We start from the raw sequence: 11365 nt of genomic DNA, 5'->3' as shown, positions 1-11365 counted from the left end.
TGTTATTAGGGCTCATTCCGCAGCTAGTCAGACAGTATATATATATATATATATATATATATACATATATATATATATATGTTACCTCATATAGTTTATTGCTTTCTGGGTTCTCCTGGAATCCCTTCCTTGTTAGGTCATGTGATCTCAGGGTGACCCCTTGGAAATGACTTGTGTTTCTGTGCTCTCTGTGTGGTCACCATCTCATCCAGCAGCAGCTCCTGTATGATGCATGGACTGTACCACACCAGGGAAGAGGGGGAACAGACACTCCTACTGACCCCCTAGAGCGCTGGGAGCGGCGCAGACCGGAGACGTGTGATGCGTCACATGAGAAGACGTCTTTTTATTGGCAGCAGGAGATCACATGTCTCCTATAAGGCAGCAGAGCTAAAACCCATGGCTATGTGAGGAGCTTCACCCCCAGGAGTATCAGGTTTACCAACATGGGATGGACCAGTCCGATGGTGACGAGTGATGGATGCTGTGAGTGTATCACAGTATCTAAGCCTTTGGGTCTGGTCACCCTACGGCACTGCGGCTGCCCCCGGGGTCGTACTCGGTCAGGTGAGGGGTTATTCTCTCTGGATCTTTGGTGGCGGTGTTATTGTTGGTGAAGTCCTTACAGATTGTCTCCTCCCCCTGCGCTGTGCTGCAGCGGGGGCAGGGGGGTGAGGCTGCAGGGATCGGCTCCCAGTCCCAGGGTGAAGCCTCCTCCCCCTCCCCGCTCTGCGTTCCTCCTTCCCCCGCACAGCTCTGCTGTGGAGCGAGGATCCCCGGGTGCAGGAGGCCGTTCTGCTCCTCCAGGCGACAATCCTTCGTCTTGATGCCCACGGCCTTCAGGATGGTGTCCATCTGCTTCATGTAGTCCAGGTGTCCGTTCACCTACGGAATAGAGAGCGGCACGATCAGGAGATCACACAGAATAGAGAGCGGCACAATCAGGAGATTATATGGTATATAGAGAGCGGAACAATCAGGAGATTATACGGTATATAGAGAGCGACAATCAGGAGATTATACAGTATATATAGAGAGCGGAACAATCAGGAGATTATACGGTATATAGAGAGCTGAACAATCAGATTATACGGTATATAGAGAGCGACAATCAGGAGATTATACGGTATATAGAGAGCGACAATCAGGAGATTATACAGTATATATAGAGAGCGGAACAATCAGGAGATTATAAGGTATATAGAGAGCGGAACAATCAGATTATACGGTATATAGAGAGCGACAATCAGGAGATTATACGGTATATATAGAGAGCAACAATCAGGAGATTATACGGTATATAGAGAGCGGAACAATCAGGAGATTATACGGTATATAGAGAGCGACAATCAGGAGATTATACAGTATATATAGAGAACGGCACAATCAGGAGATTATATGGTATATAGAGAGCGGCGCAATCAGGAGATTATACGGTATATAGAGAGCGGAACAATCAGGAGATTATACGGTATATAGAGAGCGGAACAATCAGGAGATTATACGGTATATAGAGAGCGACAATAAGGAGATTATACGGTATATAGAGAGCGACAATAAGGAGATTATACGGTATATATAGAGAGCGGAACAATCAGGAGATTATACGGTATATAGAGAGCGGAACAATCAGGAGATCACACAGAATAGAGAGCGGCACAATCAGGAGATTATACGGTATATAGAGAGCGGCACAATCAGGAGATTATACGGTATATAGAGAGCGGAACAATCAGGAGATTATACGGTATATAGAGAGCGACAATCAGGAGATCACACAGAATAGAGAGCGGCACAATCAGGAGATTATACGGTATACAGAGGTCAGGGGGTTATACGGTATACAGACAGCAGGGGTTTATACGGTATACAGAGAGCAGGGGTTTATACGGTATACAGAGAGCAAGGGTTTATACGGTATACAGAGAGCAGGGGTTTATACGGTATACAGAGAGCAGGGGTTTATACGGTATACAGAGAGCAGGGGTTTATACGGTATACAGAGAGCAGGGGTTTATACGGTATACAGAGAGCAGGGGTTTATACGGTATACAGAGAGCAGGGGTTTATACGGTATACAGAGAGCAGGGGGTTATACGGTATACAGAGAGCAGGGGGTTATACGGTATACAGAGAGCAGGGGTTTATACGGTATACAGTGTACAGAGCAGCTGATCTCCCCCCCCCCCCCCCAAGTTGGCCATTAACCCCAAACTGTAATTAACTTATGCCAGGTGGGGGCGATGCAACAATTATATTCTCTGAGGGTCCGCACTCAACATGATCACATGACTGAGCACAGGAGCCACAGACAATGCTGGGAGATGTAGTCCACCAATACTGCCCTACTGAGATCACTGCCCTATACTGGGGGGGGGGGGGGGGGTGCTGGCAGGGCATGCTGGGAGTTGTGGTGTTACCACAGCTGGAGGTCACAGATCAGGGGATGTTGGCAGGGCATGCTGGGAGTTGTGGTGTTACCACAGCTGGAGGTCACAGGTCAGGGGATGTTGGCAGGGCATGCTGGGAGTTGTAGTGTTACCACAACTGGAGGTCACAGGTATAGAACATGATGTAGTGGAGTACCTGGAACCTGTAGTACTACAAGGGCTGGTAACCAGCTGTATCTGCAGCTGAAGGAGGTGCAAGGATGGCTGAGACTTGTAGTGTCAGTAAAGAACCTCCACATAGGACGATAGGATGTAACATCAGGGATGGCTGAGACTTGTGGTTCTACAGCAGCTGGTAGGTAACAGGGCGGCTTCTATCATGTGACCCTATAGCGGGTGGCTGCAGAACTACAACTCCTAGCATGTTCTCACAGAGAGAACAGCTCAGACACTGAAGCTCCTTCACCTGCGGCGTCCTCCCTCCGGGGGGCAGTATGGAGGGGGGGGGGGGGGGGTCTGCCCTATATACGCAGCAGAGATGAGCGCACGGCAGAGTCCCCAGGGAAGAACCTCACAGGCTGCAGCCGGGACTGATGGGAGATCCATGACTTATTCATATCAGGATAATGGATGGAGACGAGACCGACAGCCGCAGAGCAGGGAGCTCCCCCCGACCACCAACCAGATACATAGCCAAGTAATAGGGAGATGAGACCGACATCCACAGAGCAGGGAGCTCCCCCCGACCACCAACCAGATACATAGCCAAGTAATAGGGAGATGAGACCGACATCCACAGAGCAGGGAGCTCCCCCCGACCACCAACCAGATACATAGCCAAGTAATAGGGAGATGAGACCGACAACCACAGAGCAGGGAGCTCCCCCCGACCACCAGCCAGATACATAGCCAAGTAATAGGGAGACAAGACCAACAGCCGCAGAGCAGGGAGCTCCCCCCGACCACCAACCAGATACATAGCCAAGTAATAGGGAGATGAGACCGACAGCCGCAGAGCAGGGAGCTCCCCCCGACCACCAACCAGATACATAGCCAAGTAATAGGGAGATGAGACCGACATCCACAGAGCAGGGAGCTCCCCCCGACCACCAGCCAGTTACACAGCCGAGTAATAGGGAGACAAGACCACCAGCCGCAGAGCAGGGAGCTCCCCCCGACCACGAACCAGATACATAGCCAAGTAATAGGGAGATGAGACCGACAGCCGCAGAGCAGGGAGCTCCCCCCGACCACCAACCAGATACATAGCCGAGTAATGGGGAGACGAGACCACCAGCCGCAGAGCAGGGAGCTCCCCCCGACCACCAACCAGATACATAGCCAAGTAATAGGGAGATGAGACCGACAACCACAGAGCAGGGAGCTCCCCCCGACCACCAACCAGATACATAGCCGAGTAATGGGGAGACGAGACCACCAGCCGCAGAGCAGGGAGCTCCCCCCGACCACCAACCAGATACATAGCCAAGTAATAGGGAGATGAGACCGACAACCACAGAGCAGGGAGCTCCCCCCGACCACCAATCAGATACATAGCCAAGTAATGGGGAAATGAGACCAACAACCACAGAGCAAGGAGCTCCCCCCGACCACCAACCAGATACATAGCCAAGTAATAGGGAGATGAGACCAACAACCACAGAGCAAGGAGCTCCCCCCGACCACCAACCAGATACATAGCCAAGTAATAGGGAGATGAGACCGACAACCACAGAGCAAGGAGCTCCCCCCGACCACCAGCCAGTTACACAGCCGAGTAATAGGGAGATGAGACCACCAGCCGCAGAGCAGGGAGCTCCCCCCGACCACCAACCAGATACATAGCCAAGTAATAGGGAGATGAGACCGACAACCACAGAGCAGGGAGCTCCTCCCGACCACCAACCAGATACATAGCCAAGTAATAGGGAGATGAGACCGACAACCACAGAGCAAGGAGCTCCCCCCGACCACCAGCCAGTTACACAGCCGAGTAATAGGGAGATGAGACCACCAGCCGCAGAGCAGGGAGCTCCCCCCGACCACCAACCAGATACATAGCCAAGTAATAGGGAGATGAGACCGACAACCACAGAGCAGGGAGCTCCTCCCGACCACCAACCAGATACATAGCCAAGTAATAGGGAGATGAGACCGACAACCACAGAGCAAGGAGCTCCCCCCGACCACCAACCAGATACATAGCCAAGTAATAGGGAGATGAGACCGACAACCACAGAGCAAGGAGCTCCCCCCGACCACCAACCAGATACACAGCCGAGTAATAGGGAAACAAGACCAACAGCCGCAGAGCAAGGAGCTCCCCCCGACCACCAGCCAGTTTCATAGCCGAGTAATAGGGAGATGAGACCGACAACCACAGAGCAGGGAGCTCCCCCCGACCACCAACCAGTTACATAGCAGAGTAATAGGGAGACAAGACCAACAGCCACAGAGCAGGGAGCTCCCCCCGACCACCAACCAGATACACAGCCGAGTAATGGGGAGACGAGACAGACATCTGCAGAGCGAAGAGCTCCCCCTGACCACCAACCAGTTACATAGCGGAGTCATGGGGACCCCGGATGGAACCATCAGCCTCTGCTCACTATTAGGCCGTGTTCACACTGGGTCTGCTGCTTTAATGGTCACTATGGTTTCTAACCATTTTCCTCCATGTGACCCTGCTCTCCTGGCCACTAGGTGGGGGTGGGGCTTGGCTTGTGCTAGGTACAGGAGAAGTGTTAGTCTGCCCCCCTCCCCCCCGAAGGTCCACACTGGGCCTGAAAGGTAAATCAAGGCTTCCCATTTCTCTCATCACCTATAAAGCTCTGCTGCGCTGTGACTAACCAGAGAAGTAGGTAGAGAAGCAGCTTCGGAGGGGGCTCTCAGGGGTCCAGGAACAGCAATGACATCACTAACATCACCTGGCACCAAGGGTAAATCTAACAAAGTTATAAAGGTTTCTAAAAATCTATCATGACTGATGCCCTTTAAAATGACACACGCCACCATTCCTGGCCATGTGACATCACACAGGTGTATAATAACCATCCCAGGCCATGTGACATCCCAGGCCATGTGACATCACACAGGTGTATAATAACCATTCCTGGCCATGTGACATCACACAGGTGTATAATAACCATTCCTGGCCATGTGACATCACACAGGTGTATAATAACCATCCCAGGCCATGTGACATCACACGGGTGTATAATAACCATCCCAGGCCATGTGACATCCCAGGCCATGTGACATCACACAGGTGTATAATAACCATCGCAGGCCATGTGACATCACACAGGTGTATAATAACCATCCCAGGCCATGTGACATCACACAGGTGTATAATAACCATCCCAGGCCATGTGACATCCCAGGCCATGTGACATCACACAGGTGTATAATAACCATCCCAGGCCATGTGACATCACACAGGTGTATAATAACCATCGCAGGCCATGTGACATCACACAGGCGTATAATAACCATCCCAGGCCATGTGACATCACACAGGTGTATAATAACCATCGCAGGCCATGTGACATCACACAGGTGTATAATAACCATCCCAGGCCATGTGACATCACACAGGTGTATAATAACCATCCCAGGCCATATGACATCACACAGGTGTATCCTATACATGTTCATTGCATGAAGTCAGCTGCACCTTCAGGTACCTCTCTTAAAGGGACATGTCATCAATGTAATACTGTGTAAAGCCCCTTTAAGCCTATATATCCTGCAGACTCTTCTTTCGCAGCTGTCAGTCTTATACCCTGCGCAGTGCTCACTCAGGCGTCCTGTCCCAAATGGACGTTAATGCCTCCTGATGTACCACGTGCAGAGGATGGAGGCCGCCGGGCCCATCTCCCCACAGGGTCCGCACTCAGCGAGGCCCGGCCTCTCATTACTGAGATCACGTCTGCTATCTGAGCAGCGCTGAAGCAGAAACACACACATATATATATGGAGGAGGGAATGGATGAGCCCCGGGGCAGATGTAGCAGAGCTGAGAGCGTCACGTACTGCAGAGATCTATTACTATGACTGGTGATACATGAACAATCCCCAGCAATACTGCTAGTCACCCAGCTTTTCCAGGAAAGGATAAGACATAAGATGAACACCTGGACTGGGATCCTGCAGCAACGGTTGACAGATGAGGACAGCGCCCCCTGGTGGTGAGGAGGCCACCCTGACAGGTGAAGAGAGCGCCCCCTGGTGGTGAGGAGGCCACCCTGACAGGTGAGGAGAGCGCCCCCTGGTGGTAAGGAGGCCACCCTGACAGATGAGGACAGCGCCCCCAGGTGGTGAGGAGGCCACCCTGACAGGTGAAGAGAGCGCCCCCTGGTGGTGAGGAGGCCACCCTGACAGGTGAAGAGAGCGCCCCCTGGTGGTGAGGAGGCCACCCTGACAGGTGAAGAGAGCGCCCCCTGGTGGTGAGGAGGCCACCCTGACAGATGAGGACAGCGCCCCCCAGGGGTGAGGAGGCCACCCTGACAGATGAGGACAGCGCCCCCCCCCAGGGGTGTGGAGGCCACCCTGACAGATGAGGACAGCGCCCCCTGGTGGTGAGGAGGCCACCCTGACAGATGAGGACAGCGCCCCCCAGGGGTGAGGAGGCCACCCTGACAGATGAGGACAGCGCCCCCCAGGGGTGAGGGGGCCACCCTGACAGATGAGGACAGCGCCCCCTGGTGGTGAGGAGGCCACCCTGACAGATGAGGACAGCGCCCCCTGGTGGTGAGGAGGCCACCCTGACAGATGAGGACAGCGCCCCCCCAGGGGTGAAGAGGCCACCCTGACAGATGAGGACAGCGCCCCCCCCCAGGGGTGTGGAGGCCACCCTGACAGATGAGGACAGCGCCCCCTGGTGGTGAGGAGGCCACCCTGACAGGTGAAGAGAGCGCCCCCTGGTGGTGAGGAGGCCACCCTGACAGATGAGGACAGCGCCCCCCCAGGGGTGAGGAGGCCACCCTGACAGATGAGGACAGCGCCCCCCCAGGGGTGAAGAGGCCACCCTGACAGATGAGGACAGCGCCCCCCCCCCCAGGGGTGTGGAGGCCACCCTGACAGATGAGGACAGCGCCCCCTGGTGGTGAGGAGGCCACCCTGACAGATGAGGAGAGCGCCCCCTCCAGGGGTGAGGAGGCCACCCTGACAGATGAGGACAGCGCCCCCTGGTGGTGAGGAGGCCACCCTGACAGATAAGGACAGCGCCCCCCCCAGGGGTGTGGAGGCCACCCTGACAGATGAGGACAGCACCCCCTCCAGGGGTGAGGAGGCCACCCTGACAGGTGAGGAGAGCGCCCCCTGGTGGTAAGGAGGCCACCCTGACAGGTGAGGAGAGCGCCCCCTGGTGGTGAGGAGGCCACCCTGACAGGTGAGGACAGCGCCCCCTGGTGGTAAGGAGGCCACCCTGACAGATGAGGAGAGCGCCCCCTCCAGGGGTGAGGAGGCCACCCTGACAGATGAGGACAGCGCCCCCTGGTGGTGAGGAGGCCACCCTGACAGATAAGGACAGCGCCCCCCCCAGGGGTGTGGAGGCCACCCTGACAGATGAGGACAGCACCCCCTCCAGGGGTGAGGAGGCCACCCTGACAGGTGAGGAGAGCGCCCCCTGGTGGTAAGGAGGCCACCCTGACAGGTGAGGAGAGCGCCCCCTGGTGGTGAGGAGGCCACCCTGACAGATGAGGACAGCGCCCCCTGGTGGTAAGGAGGCCACCCTGACAGATGAGGACAGCGCCCCCTGGTGGTGAGGAGGCCACCCTGACAGATGAGGACAGCGCCCCCTGGTGGTGAGGAGGCCACCCTGACAGGTGAAGAGAGCGCCCCCTGGTGGTAAGGAGGCCACCCTGACAGGTGAGGAGAGCGCCCCCTGGTGGTAAGGAGGCCACCCTGACAGGTGAGGAGAGCGCCCCCTGGTGGTGAGGAGGCCACCCTGACAGATGAGGACAGTGCCCCCCCAGGGGTGAGGAGGCCACCCTGACAGGTGAGGAGAGCGCCCCCTGGTGGTAAGGAGGCCACCCTGACAGGTGAGGAGAGCGCCCCCTGGTGGTAAGGAGGCCACCCTGACAGATGAGGAGAGCGCCCCCTGGTGGTGAAGAGGCCACCCTGACAGATGAGGAGAGCGCCCCCTGGTGGCGAGGCGGCCACCCTGACAGATGAGGACAGCGCCCCCTTAGGGGGGAGGGGGAGGTCACCCTGACAGATGAGGGGAGCACCCCCCCCCCAGGGGTGAAGTGGCCATGCTAACAGATTAGGAGAGCGCTCTGGTGGTGAGGAGGCCACCCTGACAGATGAGGAGAGCGCCCCCTGGTGGTGAGGAGGCCACCCTGACAGATGAGGAGAGCGCCCCCTGGTGGCGAGGAGGCCACCCTGACAGATGAGGACAGCGCCCCCTGGTGGTGAGGAGGCCACCCTGACAGATGAGGAGAGCGCCCCCTGGTGGCGAGGCGGCCACCCTGACAGATGAGGACAGCGCCCCCTTAGGGGGGAGGGGGAGGACACCCTGACAGATTAGGAGAGCGCTCTGGTGGTGAGGAGCAGTGAGGAGGCCACTGGTGCACATACGGCGCTCTCCAGCCGCTCTCTACAGGCATTAGGAGCAGTGAAGAGGCTGCTGTATACGCACACACCGCACTCGCATCTTAATCCTGAACCTTATTAACATCGCTGCACAAGAGGAACCAGAGAGGATTCTGGATAATTACATCCAACCGAGACAAAAGACGTCCCAGCATTTCCAAGAAAAGTAATGCCGAGCGGGGGAAGTGCGAGAAAGATGGCGTCCAGGCTCTTATAGCTGATCCTCGGGGGGAGGTGTGAGGAGAGCCGGGATCCTTTGTAGAGACATCACCATAAGGGAGCGAGGGGATGATACAGAGAGTGCACACCCCAACACTTCACCCCCCATATGCATAGATAGAAGGGGCCCAGCAAGTGTACCAAGTAATCACTGCCAGACCCCTCTGTCCCCTCCCTCCAGACCCCTCTCCGTCTTCTTCTTCCCTTCAGATCCCTCCCCTGCACCCCCCCTCCCTCCGGACCCCTCCCCTGTCCCCCTCCCTTTCGGACCCTTCCTCCTCTGCCCCCCTTCTCCTCTGTCACCTCCGTCCTCCTTTGTCCCCACCCTCCAGACCCCTTCCCTGCCCCATCCCCTCCCTCCGGACCCCTCCCCGGTCCCCCGTCCCCGCCCTCCGGACCCCTCCCCAGTCCCCTCCCTCCGGACCCCTACATCATATAGTTAGGATGTTCATGTAATGTGTATGACCTGGATAACAGTACAAACACTTCCTGGTCTCTCTTCCCCCGTATTGAGATATTATATATATTATACGTCTCTCACCACAGAGGACAGGTCCACATTCACCATCCTGCGGTCATCCAGGTCCACGGGCTGCAGTCCGGCCACGCTGAGCTTCACCGAGGAGCTGCGGTACACAAAGCTGAGCAGCCAGTCCCCTCTGCAACGAGAAGAGGAGACATGTCAGGATATCACACATACAGGCGAACTACAACTCCTAGCATCTCATGTAAGAAGTGTGAGAGATGCTTACAAAGTGATCACCTGACCCCCATGTACAGCGCACACAGAGATCACCTGACCCCCATATAGAGGGCGCACAAAGCGATCACCTGACCCCCATATAGAGGGCGCACACAGTGATCACCTGACCTCCATATAGAGGGCACACGGTGATCACCTGACCCCCATATAGAGGGCGCACACGGTGATCACCTGACCCCCATATAGAGGGCGCACACAGTGATCACCTGACCCCCATATAGAGCACACAAAGCGATCACCTGACCCCCATATAGAGGGCGCACACAGTGATCACCTGACCCCCATATAGAGGGCGCACACAGTGATCACCTGACCCCCATATAGAGGGCGCACACAGTGATCACCTGACCCCCATATAGAGGGCGCACACAGTGATCACCTGACCCCCATATAGAGGGCGCACACAGTGATCACCTGACCTCCATATAGAGGGCGCACACAGTGATCACCTGACCCCCATATAGAGGGCGCACACAGTGATCACCTGACCCCCATATAGAGGGCGCACACAGTGATCACCTGACCCCCATATAGAGCACACAAAGCGATCACCTGACCCCCATATAGAGGGCGCACACAGTGATCACCTGACCTCCATATAGAGGGCGCACAGTGATCACCTGACCCCCATATACAGCATACACAGTGATCACCTGACCCCCATATAGAGGGCGCACACAGTGATCACCTGACCTCCACTTAGAGGGCACACACAGTGTTTACCTGACCTTCATATAGAGGGCGCACACAGTGATCACCTGACCCCCATATAGAGGGCACACAGTGATCATCTGACCCCCATATACAGCGCACACAGTGATCACCTGACCCCCATATAGAGGACACACAGTGATCACCTGACCCCCATATACAGCACACACAGTGATCACCTGACCCCCATATAGAGGGCGCACACAGTGATCACCTGACCTCCATATAGAGGGCACACAGTGATCACCTGACCCCCATATAGAGGGCACACAGTGATCACCTGACCCCCATATAGAGGGCGCACACAGTGATCACCTGACCTCCATATAGAGGGCACACAGTGATCACCTGACCCCCATATAGAGGGCGCACAAAGCGATCACCTGACCCCCATATAGAGGGCGCACAAAGCGATCACCTGACCCCCATATAGAGGGCGCACAAAGCGATCACCTGACCCCCATATAGAGGGCACACACAGTGATCACCTGACCTCCATATAGAGGGCACACACAGTGATCACCTGACCCGCATATAGAGGGCACACACAGTGATCACCTCACCCCCATATAGAGGGCGCACACAGTGATCACCTGACCCCCATATACAGCACACACAGTGATCACCTGACCCCCATATAGAGGGCACACACAGTGATCACCTGACCTCCATATAGAGGGCGCAC

The 11365-nt window shown here is 55.8% G+C and overlaps 1 protein-coding gene across 1 annotated transcript in view; it reads right to left on the bottom strand.

Moving 5' to 3' along the window:
* Nucleotides 1-331: 331 nt before the first annotated feature.
* The window catches only part of TMCO4 (transmembrane and coiled-coil domains 4), a 45475-nt gene continuing 34441 nt past the window's right edge, over nt 332-11365 (bottom strand). The window contains exons 13-14 of the mRNA XM_069946465.1: nt 9748-9865; nt 332-885 (exon numbers count right to left, since the gene is read on the bottom strand). Coding sequence (XP_069802566.1) covers nt 523-885; nt 9748-9865 — 481 coding nt within the window. The 3' untranslated portion in view covers nt 332-522. The remainder of the gene's footprint in view (nt 886-9747; nt 9866-11365) is intronic.

The sequence above is a fragment of the Dendropsophus ebraccatus genome, chromosome 12, assembly GCF_027789765.1.
Source record: "Dendropsophus ebraccatus isolate aDenEbr1 chromosome 12, aDenEbr1.pat, whole genome shotgun sequence".
Taxonomy (NCBI): domain Eukaryota; kingdom Metazoa; phylum Chordata; class Amphibia; order Anura; family Hylidae; genus Dendropsophus; species Dendropsophus ebraccatus.
This window is presented reverse-complemented; position numbering and strand designations above follow the sequence as displayed.